General features: G+C 25.9%; 4 protein-coding genes across 4 annotated transcripts in view; 2 read left to right on the forward strand and 2 right to left on the reverse strand.

Annotated features, from left to right (window-relative positions):
- AP2-G2 (transcription factor with AP2 domain(s), putative) overlaps positions 1–4,164 on the forward strand; it is a gene marked incomplete at both ends in the record, with an annotated part of 5,343 nt that extends 1,179 nt beyond the window's left edge. Inside the window, one exon of the mRNA XM_029007506.1 lies at positions 1–4,164. This exon is cut by the window's left edge and continues 1,179 nt beyond it. Coding sequence (XP_028863888.1) covers positions 1–4,164 — 4,164 coding nt within the window.
- A 2,931-nt stretch (positions 4,165–7,095) lies between these two features.
- PmUG01_13050400 (plasmepsin, putative) lies at positions 7,096–8,451 on the reverse strand (the record flags this gene model as incomplete). The annotated part of the gene is made up of 1 exon (XM_029007507.1): positions 7,096–8,451. The coding sequence occupies one exon, from the start codon at positions 8,449–8,451 to the stop codon at positions 7,096–7,098; it is 1,356 nt and encodes a 451-aa protein (XP_028863889.1).
- A 3,554-nt stretch (positions 8,452–12,005) lies between these two features.
- On the reverse strand, positions 12,006–13,640 carry PmUG01_13050500 (conserved Plasmodium protein, unknown function; the record flags this gene model as incomplete). Its single annotated transcript, XM_029007508.1, has 2 exons — positions 12,006–12,070; positions 12,497–13,640. The coding sequence occupies 2 exons, from the start codon at positions 13,638–13,640 to the stop codon at positions 12,006–12,008; spliced, it is 1,209 nt and encodes a 402-aa protein (XP_028863890.1).
- Positions 13,641–16,938: 3,298 nt separating this feature from the next.
- Positions 16,939–22,707, forward strand: PmUG01_13050600 (conserved Plasmodium protein, unknown function; the record flags this gene model as incomplete). Its single annotated transcript, XM_029007509.1, has 1 exon — positions 16,939–22,707. The coding sequence occupies one exon, from the start codon at positions 16,939–16,941 to the stop codon at positions 22,705–22,707; it is 5,769 nt and encodes a 1,922-aa protein (XP_028863891.1).
- Between the last annotated feature and the right edge of the window lie 63 nt (positions 22,708–22,770).

Here is a 22,770-nt window from a genome sequence, read left to right on the forward strand (position 1 = left end):
GAAGAAAGTATATATGATGATTATGAAGAGAAGTTAAGTAATTCATGTAGGTTTTTTATTTATACATCCAACCCCTTTGACTCAGATATTAGGATGATAAAAGAAAACTGTCTGACTATATATCAATTATTATATACAGAAAAAAAGAAGTGGTGTTCCATATATATATGTACAAACAATGGACCTATGTCAAATTTTAATTATCATTTATATAAAATATTATGTAGTAAAGATCATATATATATGTACTTTTTTCTGTTAAAGAAATTTATTTTTTCTTGTTACATATATTTCAACTTGGTCAGTATAAAAATATTTTCGTCCTTCACAAACAGAGGAGAAAATATTATTTTGTATGACTTTACAAAAATAATTAATCGAAATAATGTATCGAATGAGGATGGATTTAAGGAAGATGGATTAAACAAAGATGGGTTTAAAAAAGACGAGAATTCTTACTGTGTATCCTCGGGCGAAAGGGGGGTTAATGGTAGAGAGGATGGACAAAAACGTAACCAAGGGAAGCAGCCGTTGAAGGAGCAGTTAACTGAGCATTTAACAGAGAAACATATAATGAATCACTTAACAAACCACATAACTGACCACATAACTGACCACATAACGAAGCATCATCAATCAGTGATACAGATCGGAGACTCTGAAACAAATAGAAGGAAGAGGAAACCGATTGAAGAGATAAAAAGCAGTTGTAGTAGTGTCCTTTCCCAAGATAATAATTTAAACTGTAAGTATGAAAAGGAGCGGGCGAATAATTTACTACATCCCAATAGTGGTAGTAGTAGTAGCAGTAGTAGTAGTAGTAGTAGTAGTAGTAGTAGTAGTAGTGGAAGTAGTAGTAGTAGTGGCAGTAATAGTAATAGTGATAGCAGGATATATGAATTGAATAAAGAGAATGACAAAAACGAAGAAGCTCAAATACTAAACTTTATATATGACCCATGCAAACATTTACATGAAAATAAAATTAGCATTTGTCAGAGTTATTTTAATTTCTTTGATAAAGATCAGGCAGATATAAAAAAAAAATTGCAGTTATTTATTAATACTCATTCACCTACTATGATAAATATTACAAAGAGATGGAATTCATTTTATTTAAATAAAAATAAAATTTCTTCATTTGTCGAAAAGTTCAAAAACATGAATTTCTCATCCTTTGATAATTTTAAAAAAGATAGTACTGAAAAGTTTATACACACGTTTGTTGAAACGTTTTGTGAACTTAGCAGTGCAAAGGGGGGGGAAATGCAGCAGAAAAGGGAGGAAAGTCAAAAGAAAGAGCGGATGAATGAGGGGCATATAAAGGAAAAGGAGGTAAAGAATGATAGAGTGAGAGATGGCGAAGTGAAAGATGACAACGATAGAGGCAATAACGTTCCAATATTAGACGGTGCACAAAGTAATTACGACTCTCCAAGTGATAATAAAGAAAAAATTATGAATAGTTTATTTTCATTAAATGAAAATGAAAGGAAAGAAATTATATCCATGAGTAATATGACTGATGATAATAATATATATAATGTAGTAGAAATGACTAGGGAGGAAGAGAGCGTCAGTATGAGTGTTGAAAAAAATAGCTGTGTTAATTATAATACTAATGTAGTGTTAAATAATGTAAATATATATTTAGGTAATGATAATAAAATGAATGAAGGTGATATGTTGGAGAAGGAGGAGGATAATAGGAATCTATATAAAAAGGACAATATAAAATTAAGAGAAGATTTGGAAGAATATGCATTTAGTAAGAACAGTGTTGTAAGGATGATAGAGGAGGAGTCTATTGAAAAAAGCACTATTCATGAAAATGCAAGTGGTGAAGATACAGTAATAACAAATGATAATCTTAATGACAATGTTAATTATGATATGGTTGCACTTAGTGAAGTTCAGATGGTCAAAGGAAGTAGCAATAATAATCTAGATAGCAATGCCGCGTTAAGTACAAATTATTTAGGAAGTAGCAATGATTTAGGGAGTAGTGACAATTATATGAAAACAAACTATAGCGATTGCAATCGCGTTGATAGTGATGATACAAATGAAGCAGTTAAGGAGAGGAAGAATAGTCATAACGAAAATGCTTCTTATTTTATGGGGGAAAGTAACATGCATTCATCTGAAGCGGAAAACAACAATGATGTTGATAGCATTAATGATGATAATAATAATGATGATAATAATAATGATGATAATAATAACAATGACGATAACAATGATGATAATAATAATGATGATAATAATAATGATGATAATAATAATGATGATAATAATAATGATGATAATAATAACAATGACGATAACAATGATGATAACAATAATAATGATAATAGTAATAATGATAAAGTATACAACACAAGTTATAAACGACTGAACACGTTAAATAAAAACTATCTTCCAAACAACATAATTTTGAACAGCCTAAATATACTGATAACGGACTTAAATGAGTTATACGATTATTTGGAAAATAGTAGAGACAGCAAACATTTGGTAGTACCTTGTGCTGCAAGCAGGAATAGTAATATCGCGTGCAGCAGTATTTGTAATAGTGTGTGTAACAGTGTGTATAACAGTGTGTGTAGTAGCATGTGTAATAGCATGTGTAATAGCATGTGTAACAGCATGTGTAATATCGTGTGTAATAGCGTGTGTAACAACGTGTGTAATAGCGTGTGTAACAACGTGTGTAATAGCGTGTGTAATAGCGTGTGTAACAACGTGTGTAATAGCGTGTGTAACAACGTATATAATAGCGTGTGTAACAACGTATATAACAACGTATGTAACAGCTATTGCGGCGTTAAGAACTATGGATATATACACTACTGTGACAGCAACATGATACTGAAAGAAGAGGGTCAAAGGAAGGACTTACTATTTAATCTAAAGGAGGATGAGAAAGAAAGGGAGAAGGAGGAAACTGCAGGTAACATATATAAAAACTTAAAAAGGGAAAGAGGAGAGGAAGACGAAGAATCAGCATATTATAGGAGCATTAATAGAGACGAATACCACAATAATAACAGCAATATTAAGAATAGTATGCAGGAGTATTACAATAATTATAGCAGATTGAATAACAATAATAATAATAGTAACAGTAGTAATAGTAACGGTAACTGTAATGGAAATAGTAAGGACGAGTACTACAACATCGAAATATCGTCCGTCGATTTCAGGAGCTTTTGTTCAGTATGTTCAGGTATTCAGTATGATAATTTTGAAAATAACCTGAACAGTTCAGAAGAAAATAATTATAAAAAGATAGAAGTGTTCATGAAAGAAAGCGATTTTTTTTGTAATTGTAATAATATAAACAGTTTTCAAAATGAAAATATAAATGATAATTGTAATTATAAAATTTGTTTTAATGGTGATATGACCAATGAAGAATATTATATGTTAAAAAAGAAAGATATAGAAAAGATGAACAGAGCAATAGATGAAATAATTTATATGAATCATGGAGATGGCATGTTTGAGGGCGAAGAAGGAGGAACAGCAGGAACACATGCAGCAGCAGGGGAAGGAGGAGGACGAGGTAGAAGAACTAGTAAATTTGATTTGAAAAACAAATATATAGGGAAAAATAAAAATAAAATATTAACAGAAGGTAGTAATAGTAAAGATTATGCAGGAAAAACATTAACAAGTAGAGAGTTAAGAAATATAAGGAGAAATAAATTAACAAAAAGTCAACAAATAGATCATCAAAAGGGTAATAGTACAAGTAGTAGGGTAGTACCAAAAGTTTCTTCTCAAGGTTATGATATGAAATCACCAAGGGTTAAGAAGTTAGAGAAATTTACAAGTGTTGATCAAGAAGAGTTAAGAGAAGTTTTTGGACCTACAGGAGTATCAGGTGTTTATTTTGAAAAAAGTAGAAGCAGTTGGACAGCACAATATAAAGTTAGTGGAGGAAAAAGAAGAGCAAAAAGGTTTCTAGTTACTAAAAACATGACTTATGAAGAAATTGAAAATGTTAAACAACAATGTATTGCATATAGAAAACAAATGGAAAAGGAGTATATAAAGGAATTTTTAAATGAAGAAAAAAAGAGAGTAACTAATAGTACTCATGGTTCATCCAAAAAGTCTAAAAGGAAAAGAAAGATGAAAAGTTTTTATGACTGTTAGGTGGAAAAGTGGTGGTGGAGGGGAAGTGAGAAAAGTTCGTGCGTTTATGTATGTGAATCTTTTTTGTTTTCCTTTTATCCGTTTTGGAGTTACTATAATTAGATAGTGAAAATATAGTGGATGGTATATAGTAGTAATGTGTATTATACATATATATTATATTTGCACGTATTGTACACATATATACGAGTAGGTATTATATAAATACGAACGCGTAATTAGTATGTATGTGTGCATATATTAATATATATATATATACTCCTGCGCATGCCGCTTCACCCCCCTACTCGACCGCTGAGCGAAGGCTCTTTGAAATTACCTAGTGCAGAAGTAAGTAATGCCCGTTTTTATACATTTTATTTTATTTTTTTTTTTATGTAATGATGTTAACGTCTTTCCTTTTTTATACCTTTAAAAAATTTCTTTTTTTATGATAATTTTTGTTTATAAATTTCTACAAAAAAGTCAATGGCAGTTTTTCATGTTACACGCTTCCTTGATTTTTTATACGTAACGAAGTACACTTATAATTATTTTGTTACACCTGTATATATTGTATATATATATATATATATATATATATATATATATATATATATATATACATACATACACTTATACATACATATATAATCAACATTATGCCCATGACATCCGCATTTTTTATGCGTAATAATATATATATATATATATATATATATATAAAACTATAAAAAAATATTAATAATAGAAAATAATAAAATATGCAACGTTGTTAAACAAAACATGGTATGAAGTGGTTAATGGGCATGGCATAAATAATGCAAAAGGTATAACGGAAGAAATATTTTATCATCCGTACGATTACGATTATCTGTTGCAATTCATACGGTAAAACAGTACTACTGGACTTGAATTATTTATGTTAAGCTTTATGCAAAATTTTGTCAAAGACCTTCAATCATTGCACACTCCTATATGTGTGTGCGAGTAATAAATAGATATTTTTCGACTTATCCTGGGGGGAAATGGGCATGATAAATATAAAGTCCATATATATAAGAAGCACTTATATATGCATTTTAGCCGTAACGCTTTGTAAAATTTAATAAGCAACATATAATAAACTCGCTCAACATATATAATAAAATGGGGGTAGTTATTTTAACTTTCTTGAAAAGCTAGTAAAAATAATAATGGCATTTATTCGTACTATGTGCATTGGGGCAACAATGAAATGTCTTATATAAGCAATGCTATACAGAGGAACTTATGTGGATATATATATATATATATATATATATATATATATATATATATGTATATGTATATGTACATATGCCTACATTTTCGTAAGGTCAATAAAACGAAGTTATATACTATATATATAATAGAGGAGGGCTTATATAATAACAAATAATCATCAAATTTTACATGTAAGAAATTCTACCTCTTTAAAAATTAAATTTCATTTTACTAATATTCTGAGTTCAACATAAATTTTACTAACATATAGGGAAGAACTTTTTATTATTTTTAAAGGGAAATATAATAATGATACATATTTAATATACCATTCCCGCTTTCTCTTTGGATATGCTTCTCCGTATATATATATATATACACAACATACATCCTTGTGGCTTTTAAGTCATATATATTTCTTTCCTTTTAACTACACATCTTATTAAACAATATGATATAGTATAATAACATAACATTCTTATTACTACTATTTTTCTCACAATATATTTTACTACAATTTTCTAATGAAGTAATGGAGTTAAATGTAAATATTATTATTTTATGTAAACGTTAATATTTATCTTCATTAAAAAAAAAAAAAAAAGAGAACAATAAAATAACAAATAATTTTCTTAAAAAAAAATTATAATAATATAGTAAAACATACATATATATATATATATATAAACGTATATAATATTATGTATAATTTTGCTCGCCTTAAAGAAGTAACAATTTATTACTTTATACACACATAATATAATATATTATTTTATTAACAACGCGAATGGAAAGGAAAAAAGATCAAAATTGAGTAATACATTAAAAAGTAAGAAACAATTTGGAAGTTTTACATATTTACTTTTCGTGGTAAATGGTACTTGAATATGTAAAATATATGTATACATGTATATAATATATATACATATATATAATATATGGTATTATATTACTGTAAGCTTATCTAATATTATTATCATATGTTTGTATAGTATTATATTTTAATAACTATACACGTATAATATATAACTAAACGTATATACTATATAATATATAAAATGCTATATAACAAGTTATATATAATATAACTATTATATATCATAAATTCAGTATTCCGTTGAACTATTTACATACTCGAAAAAATAGGACATGTGAAACGTGCGTTTGTCAGTAGCGGTAGTTATGGTTTAGTATAGTTTTTAGTTAGTGGAAGGAATTATTTTAGATAATCAAAAGCAAAGAAAAAAAAGATGTACGTTTATTAAAAGAAATTTAGTTCAAGCTAAGCACTATTCATATATATACTCATACATATATATATATATATACATACATATATATATACATACATATATATACACATACATAATATATATAATACACACACATATATTTATATAAACAAAAAATATATATATATATATATATATATATATATATATATATATATTCGGTTTTTGTTCATTTTATCATTTTATCGTTTTATCGTTTTATCGTTTTATCATTTTATCGTTTTATCGTTTTATCGTTTTATCGTTTTATCATTTTATCGTTTTATTATTTTATTATTATTTTTTTTTTTTTTTTCTCTCTTCTTTCGTTTTGGCTCGACTACTTATGGGTCTCGTTCACTTTTTACTCGTTTTTGTTAATAACTCCATATTTTTTTTTTTTTTTTTTTTTTTTTTTTGATTAACTTGTATTCTTCTAGTTTTTTGCAACGGCAAATCCGATACTCTCCTTGTCATAGTCAAATACGGTGAAATATTTTCTCATAAATGGATCTCCTAAAATGAATGTGTTTTTGTCAATATCGACTGGTAGGATATAAAGCATACACAAAGTGTCATCAATATCTAGTAATGGCTCCATGTAGTATTCTGGTTCTAATGTGTATGTATTGTTGGCAGATTTAAATTCTAAGGTAGGCATATCTTTATTATTACAAGTAGTAATATAGAATGGTAAGAAGGGAACTTTGATAACATTTAAGTCTTTAAAGAATTTGTTAATAAAACTTGTTGGTGCAGTAATGGTACTTGTACCACTATCAACAATAACATTTGCTTTTTCCATAGATGTTTTTCCAAAATTTACATCTAAATCCACTTGCCAAAATAAATCATGATTTAATTTTTCATAAGTTAATTCTCCTTCGTAAAATTTCTCTTCTATACCACCAATGGTTAGATAACCAGAATGTTTATCATGTACAGGTAAATAAAAAGTAAACAAAGCTTGATCTATTTTATTTTGATTTTTTAATTCAACAACAATAGGATCAATAGAACCAATGGATAAATCTTTCCATCCTAAACCTAATATACCATCAAATTCAGCAGCAGTGTATAATGGTTCTAAATCATCTGTGTCAGTTACTTCTATAAATTTATATGGTAAAGAAAGATAACCAAGAGTAACTAAGTCTTTACTAAAAAATCCTCTAACAGTACCTGAGCCATAAGTTATTTCTACTTTTGTTCCATCTTTTTCATAAGATTTGGATTTACTTGAATCATACAAATGTTTAGTACTACATCCAATACTGTTACATTTTTTGCTTGGTACCCATAAGTTAGCTGAACCTGTATCAAATATTAACATAAATTTTTGATGATTATCACCTACTTCCCCTTCACCATAAAACATTAAATTAGCAACATCGTCTAGTTCTATTACGTCATTTTCACTACCTAAATAATTTTGTTTTACATATCCTGACTGAAAAAATTTTACAGTCTCTTTTATATAATTTTTTAAGTTTTTCTCAACTATGGTTTTTAATACTTTGTCATGTGGTCTTTCAATTTTAAATCCTATTGTTAAATGTTCCGTATTTTGTACAATTTTATTCACTTTATAATTTGGGGAAAAGAAATAATTTCCAATCAAAAAGAAAAAAAATACTCCAGTTACAAATATAAAGAGAATAAAATATAATATCTGAAATTTCTTCTGAACTTTAAAATTATTCTTTATGTTACTAAACTTTATGTTTTCAAAGGCTGATGAATTTTTTATCAAACCATTTGAAAATTCTTGTTCTTTTACCGTTATGTCCATCTTAAAAATGAAAAATTTTAAATAAACACTTTTTTAGTTCTAAATGGATAAAAAAGAAACTCTTTACTCTGAAAAGGGTGGGAACACATGAAAAATGGATATAAAAAAATTTTAATATTAATCACATGAGCATTACAAAAATTAATAATAAACATATGAACAATACACAAATTAAAATTAAACATTTAAACATTAAACAAACGGATAAATTATTTCTCATTATATTATATGCTGCACTAAATTAAACTATAGTACATAAATGCAGAAAAGGCAAAAACGTGAATTTTATTTTTTTCAAACATGTTATCGGCAGTTCATTCTACGTTCATGCTTTGGCATGTTTTACCTACTTATATATGCACATATAGCATATATATATATATATATCATTACATCAAATACATATATTATTAAACATTACATAATTACTGCGCAATATAATTACAGTTTTTCATTCTAATCAGCGAAAAAAGGAAAACTTTGAGCATAAGTAATATATAACACGTATACGTATATGAAATGTACATAAATATAATATACATATAGTATATATGGCTCTTGTAACACATTATACGTATATTATGAATATGCACATATTGCGTATACACGTAAATCAGGTATATACGTACATTATGTATATGCGTATATTATGTATACACATAAATTAGGTATATACGTACATTATGTATATGCGTATATTATGTATACACATAAATTAGGTATATGCATATACTATGAATATGCGTATACTATGAATATGCGTATGATATATATACACGTAAATTAAGTAAATGCGTATACTATTTAAATTTATGCCCATATTATGTATACATTACATATATAATATGCTAATAAGCACGAATAAATATGTACACGTAAACAATTTAATTCTATTTTCTGCATTTAAATTTTCACTAATCTATATATTAAATTGTAAACTTACATTTAAGTTAATTCAGTTCCCCCAAAAGAATTCTGTTTAATACTTTTTACTTATTAAACAATGGAACGGAATTTGTAAATTAATATTACAAAAAACAAATTTTTAAAGAAAAAATTTCTTTATCTTTTAGATAAAAACGTTTAAAAGAAAAAAAAAAAAAAAAAAATGAAAAAGGAAAAGGAAATGAAAAATATGAATAATTTATTTATCACTCTTGTTATGAATTGAAAAAATAAATTATATATACATATTATATATATATAAATATATATATATATATATATATTATTATACATATATATAAATCATAATTTATTAACTAAAGATATTAAACAATGTTCAAAAAAAAAAAAAAAAAAAAAAAATAGGTGATAAAGGCAATTAATTTTTTTTATTGTAATTATGTGTAATATTAATAGTAACATAATTTATTGAAACTTAAAATATTATTTATATATAAATATATACATATATATAATATATTATGTAATATACTCTTATACATATTTATATATATACATATATATATACGTAAATTTATATATACATATGTTGTACATTTGTACTACCCCCTGTTTATATTATTATTTCGAGGTTTATTTTGTTAAAATCCTATATTGTAATATTAGGAAAGTTGTATAATATATATATTGTATATATATATATATAATAAATATATGTAAAAAATACTATAACATAGTTCTCTCTATTTTAAAAATTTCAGAGTAATAAATTTTGATTTAATTTTTTTATAGGAAAAATAGAATTAAACATCTTTTTTCTTTTTCATATATAGCATGTATACGTTTAATGAAAGGAGCGCTTCCTAGAAGGTTCCTTAATTTCAACAAAAGATTATAAAAATGTTATACATATTATTATATTACTATATTATATAACAATGTATTATATAATTATTATATATATACTATATTAAATATTATAATATTATTACATGTACAATATTTTATACGTAAATAATTATATATTATGTATTAAAATAAATATTATTAAAGAAAAACATGTAAAATATGTATAAAAAAAAAAGGGAAGTGAAATTTTATAATTTGTAAAAATGCAAGGGAAATGGAGATTAGGTAGAAATTTCTTAATTTTTGCATGGGTTTTAATTGAAGTTCAAGAAATAGGAAATAATGTAATATGAAATTAGATAGAAAAAGAGAGGAAATAAAAAAAAAAAAAAATTCTTTTTGTTTTTTTATAAGAAACACAAAAATAAAAAAATAAATAAATCTATATATTATGAATTTGACATCAAATTGGAAAAAGAAGATTATATAATATAATATATAGTATTATTAATTTTTCTTTTTTTTTATATATATAATAAGAACTAAATGACTTATTTGTGTTGATAAGATCATGTATACTTTTGCGTTTAAAAATGTAGATGGGATAAGTATATATATATATATATATTATTTTTATTATACGTACAAATCGTACATGCAGCATAATATTTACATATATTTATGTATGGAAACTATGGCTTGCATACATACTTAATTTTGCATATAAAAAAATATGTACTATATTTGTTTAAAATTAAAATTAAAAAAAAAAGGTAATAAAAATTATTTTGTTTTTGAGAATTATAATTAATTTTGTTAATAAAAGTTGTTCATAATTTTATGGTCTCTTATCACATAAAGTAAATTTTTAGGTGAATGTTGAATATTATACATTTTTAATATTTTTAATATTTTTAATATCTTTTATACTTTTTATAGTTTTCGTTTTTCATTATCCCAGTAAAATTAAGAATTTTTTTCATTGAAACCCTTAAAAATTGCATTTTTACAGAACAATATTGTTCATTAATAAAAATGAAAACTACACATATATTATGTAGTTACATTAATATTTAAGTGTAGTAATATTTATATATTATATATATATGAATAGTTAAAATTTGACTAAACAAGGAAAATAGCGGTAATTATAAAGGTATGATGTGACATACAAAAAAGTAACACATAAAATATGAAAAATTGTAACATTAACAGGTAAATAATTAAATTAATAAATAAACGAATAAATAGAAAAAATGTAAGTAGAAAAATGTTAAAATATAATAATAAAAATTGTTTAATAAAATGAAAATGCATAGAAAAATGTTGTTCTGATTTGATGTATGTACAAAGACTTATGACAAACTTATATATGCATATATATAATATATATGCGTTTCTTTAATTTTGGAAAATACATGAATTTAATTGGAAAATTAAGGTTAATAACATTAAAATATTTTAATTAAAAATACATAAAAAATATATATATAAAACACAATAAGGATTATTTCATTTTTTTTTTTTTTTTTTTGTTTTAAAAAATTTATAAATAGAATAAAATGAAGTAACATTTGTATTATTATATATGTAATAAAAAAAATGTGTTTCACCTATGTTTTTTTAACCCACTCCATTTTTTTTCAATTATCTTGTTGTCTTATTTGTAGACAGTTCACATTATAAAATATAAAAATAATACATTACGTACAAATATGAACACTGCAATGTAATAATTTATTTAAAAATTGTTAAATATACAGTATTATACCTCAAACATATGAAAACGTACCATATATTTAAACTTGTAGTTTTTTGAATGCTTTGCAGTAATTTATTCCATACTCAGTAGAGTAGTAAATGCCTGAAGAAGAGAAAAAAAATTCAATGTAAAACGTGTATGCGCATGAATTAACGTGTAAATATAAATTTATATATATATACATACATATATATATGCATGTATGTATGTGTATGTATGTATATGCCAATATGGACTAATTCCATTGTTGTTAAAACTGCAATTATATGTACTACAAAAATCATTCTGTTTATTCAATATGACAAATGAAGAATTAATATATTTAAAATGTGCTGTTAATTTATATATTCTTTCCAATTCGCATATTTTATTTTGATATATAATAATATAGTGCTATATGCACATATGTTATATGCCTACAATTTTTGCGCGCATGGGTGTATTCATGGGCAATAATTTGTATGGTTTTACGCATTCGCGTATACATATATATACATGTGTACGTTTTCGTTATTCTATTTGTCGAACCTGTCTCTGCGTCGAACACGCACGCCAAATCGGGGGACATTAGATGATCAGCTGATGAATTACACGAATCAGATATACATTTTTGCTCATTCGAGTTAACAAATGACCATTTGCATTCATGTGAGGGGTTTTGCTTTTTCTTCTCCTTTTCCTCTTTACTTATTTTGAATTTAAGGGGGATATTTAAATTGGAAATAGGTGCCTTCTCCTTATTTAAACGAAGATCATAAGAATAGTCATACATGATTAATTGATCTTGTATTATTAGATAAATTTCTAAATCCGTAATATATGGCTTCCTTGCTGTAATTAGAAAATCTTTCTTATAGTCTATTGAACTTGCCACTGGAGAAGAGCTTCTTAATTCTATATATATGTGTACCTTTGGTGGTATAATTATAAGAGCAATTATATTTTTTTTAAAACTACATAAAGGACCTTTAAAAATTTCCAATTTTTTCGGAACAATCATAGTTCCCCATGAGAAAAAATGTATAAAATAGTTATATTTTCCATTGGTTAATGGAAGTTTTGGTAATTTCATTGTATTTAATTCTTGATTCTGTTCATATGCTCCATATAATAATGCTAAATTATTAATTGGATGACAACAACAAAATCCTTCAGAAAAGTCAATACTGTTTATCTTAAATGAGTCTGTTTTGTTATTAACTTTACTAATAACTAAACATTTTTCAGGAATTACTCTAACAAATATATTACTATGGTTTAATATAAAAACTGTAGGTCTCCATGCTTTGGGTAAAACTGGAAGACGTTGATAACTATTCCATGTAATTATACTACTTGTTATAGGCAATTTAATTAATATTTTTTGCCCCCCCTCAATACATAATGTTACTTCATTATTTTTGTACACCTTGATATTATACTTCCCACTCAAAGACGCTTCTAATTCTGCTGGTATAAATTTTTCTTCAACTGGTTTTAATGTTAAAATGCGGTCGTCTTCGAATATTGTTTTTTTAAGGTTTAATGGTTTCTCCAATGCTGTCCATGAATTCCCATCAAAAAAAAAAGTGGAGGTTAATATTTTTGCTCTTTTTAGAAGAGTGTAATTTTCCGGTTCTGCAAAATTTTCGAAACTTTGAGCCGCTTGGAATGGATTAACTGAATCTGTCATTTTTTAGTCTTCCACTTTTGGTAAATATTTTTGTGATCCTTCAAGACTTGGTGTGAACTGTATATATGTATATATTTTTTTTTTTTTTTGGCTGCGCAAAATTTTTCTCGTATGTACGATATTTTTGTGAGTTTTAACGTGTTACCACTGTGTTTTATCAGAGACACTAAGATTTTAGTAAAAGAGCAGAAAAAAGACGTATGCATGTGCACATATATATATTTGTATATGTAAATATATATATAATTATTTGTATTTGTAGTTATATGTAGTTATATATACACGTACAAAAAATAAAACTTTTTTTTCTTTCTTTTTTAATTTATGTGAAATGGGCTTATGGTGCATAAAAATAAATATTTTAAAAAATATACTTTTTTTAAGTTCATGTCAGTAATATTTTTTTTATATTTATTTTAATTTAATTTTTTTTTTTTTTTTAATATTTACAACTGTTTATTAAAAGCTAGTTATTGGACACGCTTGAGGCATATTTCAAATATTTTACCTTGCTGTACATGCATTATTTTTCAGTTGTAAAAAAATTTAACGCTGATAATACTTTATAAACTATTGAGGAAAGTGGGGAGATCAAACTTTTAGCATGTACAGTAGATAATTTTTTTTTTTGTAAAAAGAAATTTTTATCCTTGCAACACATAATGTTCCTATTTTGTTTTATTTTATTTTGCTATTATTTTTTATTATTTTTATTTTAATTTTTATTTTAATTTTTATTTTTTTGCTGTTAAGCTACATTTACATAATTCATGATGGTGTAAGTTGAGTTGCTCGAAATTTGTGCTTCATTATGCAGTTGCTAATTATTTAACTCTCTAAATAGATTTATTCCGCTCAACTATTTTTTTTTTTTCTTTTTAATACAGTTGTTTATTGGATATTATTCATTTTTCCATGTGCTGCTTCATTTTGCTATATTTAGTCTTAATGTGCCTTATGTTACTACATTTTGTCTTATGCCATTTTACTTTTTTTTTTTTGGTGCTAGCCTATAAAATTGGTCCTTATTTATTGTTGAACATTTTTTTTTTTTGTATGCATTTATAAATTTTACTTGAAATGTCACATGAAAAAAAAAAAAAAAATATATATATATATATATATATATATATACCAATTTTAAAGGAATTATAAATGGAAAGTGATATATATATTAAAATGCCAAATTACAAGTTGCATGTGCATATTTTTTTGATGGTTATTTTTTTTTTCTTGTATGAGGGAACTGTAAGACATATATTGTTTATTCCCATGAATAGAGGAAAAATCATACGAAAATGGTTAGCTCAGTAAAATTAAAAAGAAAAAAAAATTATAGTCAAGTATAAAAAAAAAAAAAAAAAATATAAATATATATTAAGAAAAATGAAAGCATATTTCTGCTTAAGTATAGGGAGTATTCCTACAGTGCAAGATTCAGAATAAGAAAAACAATTTTCTACTTAGATACTTTTTTCAAAAATAAAAAATAAAATAAAATAAAATAAAAAAACAATATAAAATAAAAAAAAAAAGTATAAAATAAAATAACGTGTTTTACTTCTTACAACTTATCTTGTAATATTTAAATTAAAAACTTGTAAAATATATGTACATTTTTTTTTTTTTTGAAATGTAAAGGAAAATAGAATTTTTTTTCTCTATAAATATGTTCATTTTTTGCGTTAATTTTAGCGAATATTTGAGGAACAAATAAAAATTGTGGCACTGTATATATAAATGCATGTACTATACAAATTGTACAACTCTGCAAATGCAAAGTTGTTATGTCTGGGAGTGTATACCTCCTTTTTTCCCATCATAATTAAATTGGCGCATGTTTATCTATTAAATGCCTTTAAAAGCAGAAACTACATTAAGTACGTAAAATATTGTGCACACGTTACTACACCGCTTTCTATATATGAGAAATATTAATGTATTATTTAAGCTACAAAAATAAAAAAATGTATTGAAATTCTTTACAAGAAAAGAAAAACTCCTGTAGATGAAGAATTCATTGTGCTTAAGGTGTGCAGTTATTTTTCCTATATAAAATTAATAAAATAGAGATACCTACAGAAATATAGAATTTATCTTCAACTCTTCATAATGTGAAAAATGCAAAATAAAAAAAAAGAAAATGAAAAAGAAAATGAAAAAGAAAATGAAAATGAAAAAGAAAAAGAAAAAGAAAATGAAAATGAAAATGAAAAAGAAAAAGAAAAAAATTTATTCACTTACATCACAGCCAAAATAAAAAACCAGTGAACTCGTAATTTGTTTGTTGTAATATTTATTCCTATGTTGTACATACAATCCCATTTTTTAAAGAATAAATGTGTAAGTGTAATTTTTCTTATAATAAGTATTTCTTCAATATTTCGTAATGAGTACAATTAGGGAAAAAATTCTACCTTATCTATATATATTTAGAATGTAAAGTGTAATACATATTTATGAGCTAGTTTTTTTTTTTTTTTTTTTTTTTTTTTTTTTCTTCTCTTAATTGTCATTTTTATCCTATGTCCATTATTGAACAATTTTGTCATAATGGACATATTTTTTTTTGAGCAAGTAGATCTAGTTCTTATTTCTATTTTATATGAGGATTAAATAATTTTTTAATACCAAAGGGGAGGAAAGGAAACACTCGCATCGTACATATTATGTGCAATAGCTACACAAGGGAGGAAACACCCTTCTTCTATACGATTATTTATATTTTTTAGACTTTTTCATTATACACTTCATTCACCATTAAGCACAACAGTAGTGATGATTTAATAAGAGAATTCGAAAACTGAAAAAAAAAAAAAAAAAAAAAAATAGGAAACAAGAAATAATCAAAGTGAATACTTATAACAAAGACGATTGTGTTACAATATTTGAGAAAAATTTTTAGTACCATTGTGCACAATTGAAAGTCACTTAAGGGGTAAAATATAAAAAAACAAAATAAAAGTAATAAAATAAAGTAGAATAAAGAAGTGAATATAAAATAAGTAGATATAAGAGTTATATAAGGTAAGTAGACACAACAAATAAATAAATGATGCATCTTCTAGTAGGGAAAAGGGAATATACATAATATATACGTACATAAATATTTGTGTGCAATTATAAAAGTTGGATACACTTCGTTGCTGTCCATGTGAGAGGGGGCTTTTAAAAACGTGGGGCGAAAAAAGAACGAAAATAAATTTCATTTTAATTCTAAAAAAATAGAAGCTAGAGGAAATAACAAAAAAGAAGAAAAAAAAAAAAAAAAAAAATATGCTTTTATACGTCCAGAAAAATGGTAAGTTGTTTAGTTCCTAAAATTAAAAGAGGGTGTTGTTATATGCCTGAAGAAAATTATTCTATCAATTTGAAGTATAATAATGCAAAAAATCACGACATGAGAAGAAACAGCAGTTTTAGGAATTATGAATTATCGAATGTATATTCTGAATTATTTAGTAAAATAGGTGGTAAAAATGGTAAAAATATTATACCTTTCTTATGTGGTAGTTCAGTTGAGAAAAAAAAAAAAAAAAAAAAAAAAAAAAAGAGTAAACTGATAGTGCCGTATGAAAAAAAGTGTAATACAATACCCTGTTATGATAAATATATATGTGGTAGTGTTAAAAAGGGAACAAGAAAGAGTGAAAATAAAAAATTAAAAGATTTTGATTTACCTAAGAAAGAAGATACTTATGATATGCAGAACAACAAATGTAATAGTAACATTTACGTTAAAACACCTAAACATTATATAAAATATGAAATGAACAATAAGAAGTATGAGAGAGATATACATGAGGAAGTTAATGGAAATGTCCTTGAAGGGGGAAGCAGATACAAGAACGAATGTACAATAGACAATGATGATATTAAAAAAAGAAGAAAAAAAAAAACAAAAAAAGAAAACACTAGTACAGTTTATGATAGTTATAGTGTAGAATCTGATGATGAGTATCATATGGAGAAAATGAAGCAAGAAGAATATATTAACAAAATAAAAATGAAATTTCCTAAAAATGATGTTTTGAGTAAAGGAATACATGCGCAAAAAGTAGGTGAGGGAAAATTATTGGATTTATCTAAAGATAAAAACACTACGAATGAAGAAGAAAATTTTGAATTTTTAATAAACACTAAAATTATTAAAGAACAAAATAAGGATGTAAATGAAAAATCCAAAAAATCTTCAAATGATATTTTATTTAGAGGAAATATATATAGAATTGAACATATAAATCGAGTAAGCAAAAAGGGAAAAACTAGTGGTGCAAAAACTGAAAATAAAGAAAAAATAAATAAAAAGAAAGCAACTCATTGTAAAGCTGGAACATTTGACACTGCACAAGGAGGGGACAAAAATAACATAACAGGAGAAAAAGAAATTGAAAAAAAAAAAAAAAAAAAAATTTGTGAACAAAATTATTTTAATATAGACGGTAAAAAATATACAGATAAATATTCCTCCTCTAAGGAAAGTTCTTTATACGAATTTTCTTTATTAGGTGAAATGGACATAAATTTTGAATTCAGTAGTACTGAAAACGGGAAATTGTTACCTAGCAGTAATTCTAAAAATGCACCAGTTCATGAAAATAAAGCGAAAGATGATAAGGACACAGTAGGGAAAAGCATCGACGTAGGTGTAAGGGACATAAAGCAAGATAAGGATAACACATATAGTTCTAGAGCCGATCCAAAAGGTAATAATTGCTCACATTTAGGTAATGTCAATTATAATGAAATTAGAAGAAGAAAGAATTTAACTGAAGTTAAGTGCACTAAATGGGGAAAGGGTCAAGTGAAAAATAGCGGGACCGATACAGAACATAGCTGTAAAAATGGTGAAGGTCCCTTTGCGCTGAGTATTAAAAAAAGAAGTGAAGAAATGATAAGAAATGCACTTTACAGGGAAAAAAATTATGAACATGTTAATGCAAATCAAATGGAAAATAGTGAAGGTAATAATAACACTTTTAAGAAGAACATTATTAAAGATGATAACAAAATGAATGGTATTTTAATACAAGGAGAAAAGATGGACAATAAAAACGTTTGCGTAAAGACAAGAACAAAAAAGGTATCAGAAAAAGATAAAGAAAGTATAGATATATATAATGAAGATACAGCAATAAAGGAAGAAAAGGAAAAAAAAAAAAAAAAAAAAAAAAAAATAATCGATAAATTGGATGGCGCATATACGATTAGAGAAAAAAGTGGTAAATGCGTTCAGACTATACAGAGAAAAAAAATAATACCAACTAATGAAGAGAATGCTGAACCAAGTAGTTATACCCATGATGTGTGTAATAGTTCTAATGAAAACGAAAGCACAGTAACAAGTAAACTAAGAAATAACGAACTAAGTGGAAATATATCTAGGGTAGAGTCTGCTGATAACACGAATTATGATAAAAAAGCAAGCAATTTAAATTTGGACAACCTTTTAGAATTAATTAAAATGAGAAAGGTGGAAATGGACTGTTACCAAAAGTCTGAACAGGTTAATCAAGTTAGTGTTAATTATATGAAGAAGCAGGATAAAATAAACTGTAGAGACGGGACAAAGAAAAAGGATAACATATACACGATAAGAGATTGTAACGGAAGATTAATAAATAATGATAAGCAAAACGAAGGAAGTGTTCATATTGCACACATAAGAAGAATCGAAACAGACTATGATGAATGTAGAAGTAAATATAGTGCACGTATGATGATTACCCATGATAATAAAGACAAAATAATGCCCATGCCCCATTACTCTTCTAATTGTCGTACGACTTATCACAATTCATCAAATAGTGAGATAGCCGGAAAGGGTGAAAATAATGGCAGCTTAAATGATAGTAAAGAGGAAAATATTAAGGTTGATATTCCATATGAACAGACATCAAGATTAGGAAAAGAATTACATAGGGGAAAAATGAACAAGGACGAACTCTGCATGGATCGGGATTCTACGTATTCAGAAGGAGATGAAGAAATGAATGCACTCACATTATTGGTGAATATAAAAAGTGAGGAGAACGAAAAATTAAAAACATTCTTGCAGTTACAAGAAAATGAAATTAGTTTCCTTCGAGAAAAATTACAGCTCTCTTGTAATAAAACAAAAGATAAAGGAAAAAATTGGGAAAATACGACTCTTTATAAGAATTTAATAAAAGCAAAACCATCTACGTTTTTAGAAATAATTTTAAAAAACAATCAAGCAGAAATTAAAAATAGCAATCCTGGAAATTATGAAGGTGCATTAAAAGAGAACGAAGACAATAAATGTACTACGTCTAGGAGCACTTGTGACCCTGGAATTTATGATATTAAAGAAAGTGGTGAAGAGCGTAAAAGCGGTGAAATGGATAAAATTTGTAAAAGCGGTGAAATGGATAAAATTTGCAAAAGCGGTGAAATGGATAAAATTTGTAAAAGCGGTGAAATGGATAAAATTCGTAAAAGCGGTGAAATGGATAAAATTTGTAAAAGCGGTGAAATGGATAAAATTTGTAAAAGCGGTGAAAGCTATGAAAGTGCTTCCTCACGTTTGCACTGTCGACATGATAAAGTAATCAGATGTAGAACCCAAGATATGAATATTTTTAATGAGAATAAAAATGACTCCATAGATATACAACTTAACATAGGGAAGAACCAAGTGCTCAATGCAGAAAAATATGAAAACATTAGAATATGTAGTGGGGAAGACTGTTCCTGGAGTTGCTATATTCATGATCGAAAAGATTTAGGTACATCTATAATTGATAAAAAGGGAGAAAAGTGTTACATGCAAAAAATAAAAGCCGCATCCGTCTCTCCATATAGACACATAAGAAAAGAAGCGATAAGAAAGAGTACCAGACCATTCACAGTGTACTCAAAAAGTGGTAGCAATAGGGGTAATAGCCGTTGTAATATTAGTGGTAATGATGGTATAAATTTTAATAACAAAGGTGAGATAGACGAACCTAAAATACATTGTGGAAATAATAATACAAAAATAAAGGCTAACTTAAACAAAGTTAGTTCATGTTTTACAAGAAGGAACATACAATGTGCAAACTGTAGTCATGTATCTTGCTTTAGGACATGTCCTTACAATAAGTTAAAAGCAATAGATTTTGGTGAGTTCAATTCTAATGATAGCAAATGCATACACAACAAACATGATAATAAAATGTCGAGTGGGAGATGTAAATCTAATATTATAAGTGTTAGATGTTATCCTAAGAATAGAAAAATTATGACCAGGTCACGTAAAAATTGTTCTTGTTCCCCGAGAAAAAATCTTAGTATAAAAAAGGAAAATTGTACTTGCAGTCGCAATCGCAGTTGCAGAAATGAAAGTATATTTACAAAACTTTTTTCATATATAAAAAAGAACAGTCTTTGCAATGAAAAAAAATATAAAAATTGTTTAAGAAGAAATAAATCAACAAGCTCAATTCAACTCACGAACAACAGAGAATTTCTTAATCGCAGTTGGAACAGATCACGTTCCTCTGCATGCTTTATAGATATTCATCCAACCAAATTTCAAAAAAGGAGTTATATTAATATTTGCTCTAATAGAAACAACTTATGTAGCAAAATAAATTGTACTAATAACAGATGTCTTAATACAATAGGAGAAGCTGATGCCAATGATATACCTAACGTACAAAGGTTACACGCAAGTGACAAAGATGGAAATAAATATGTAATGGACAAGGAGAGAGAAACTAAAGAGAATGCAAAAGAGCAGGTTACAAAGAATCTACCTACAAATGATGGATTAGCAAAAAACGGGGTTGTTAAAAATAGTTCTATAATAAATGGAAGAATCATAAAAAGGAACTGTAGATATTTACTAAAAAACAATGTTCATAATAGCCATATTTGGTCAACTACTATTCCATTTGAAGACTTAAATAATTTAAAAAATGATGAAATCGAATATACTGGTAATTGTGAAGCAAGGGATAATAGTAACACATTATTACCAAACAAAAATGGCAAAGAGATAAAGGGATATTCTAACCTATTAATGGGAAATAAAAAATTGGAAGCAAAAGATAACTTTATAAAAAAGGAAGAAATTGGAAGTAACAATATGAGCGTCAAATATAATAATCGTGTAATAAATTATTCTTTGAAGAAATGCTCTAAAGATAATACTACTGAGAATGGAAATATGGTGATAATAAATAACGATTTGGATAATATAAAAAGGAGAAAGAAAAAAAAAGTAAATCGAAAAAAAATGTTAAACGGTAAAGAACGAGTAAAAGAAATAAGCAAGAATAATAAAATTTCACAAAAGGGTAGTACTCAAATGGACATTATCCAAATGGATACTACTCAAATGGATACTGCTCGAATGGATACTGCTCGAATGGATAAAAACAAACTTCTAATAGACTACTCCATCAATACATGTAAAAAAGAGAGTCCGAGGGACACAGCTAGCCAAAATGTTGAAGTACTTTATAAAAAAAATCACAAACAAACTAATAAGAACAAAAAAAAAATATATCATGTTTGTAATTCAATGAAGACAAATAAAACTTGTAAAATATTTCTTGTAGCAAAGGGAAATAAAGATAAGCACGTGGAGAATAAATATACTAGCTATTTAAAAAAAGGTGCTGACATGTTCATAAAAAATGAAAGCACAACGGACGTGGAATGTGTAGACAAGAAAAATGAAATAAGTGGGAAAAAAAAAAATAATCTTAGCTATACTGATAAACAAAATGATTATGCAGCCAATGCAACGACTTCTAACAGCATCCAAACAGACATAATCGATGATTATTCTACTTGCTCAAATGAAGATATGTATTTGTGGAAGAAAAAAGAAAATTACGAAAAGAAGAAAAAAAGGAATCTCAAATCTCAACAATTTAAAATTCTTAATTTAAATGAGCAAATTAAAAATAAATGTTTTAATGTTCACTTAATAAATTCAAATATGCACCTAAATAGTCCAACTAAAAATATAGTTAAAAAAATAATATTAAATTGTAAAAGCATTAATTTGGATAAAAAAAAAAAAAATGAACAAAGGAAAGAAAGAAATGGATAATCATGATTATATGAGCAATATGTCCGATTTACCAAATCGTCAAATGGATGAAGAAAAAAAAAA

The sequence above is a fragment of the Plasmodium malariae genome (assembly GCF_900090045.1).
Source record: "Plasmodium malariae genome assembly, chromosome: 13".
In the NCBI taxonomy this organism is placed as follows: Eukaryota; Apicomplexa; class Aconoidasida; order Haemosporida; family Plasmodiidae; genus Plasmodium; species Plasmodium malariae.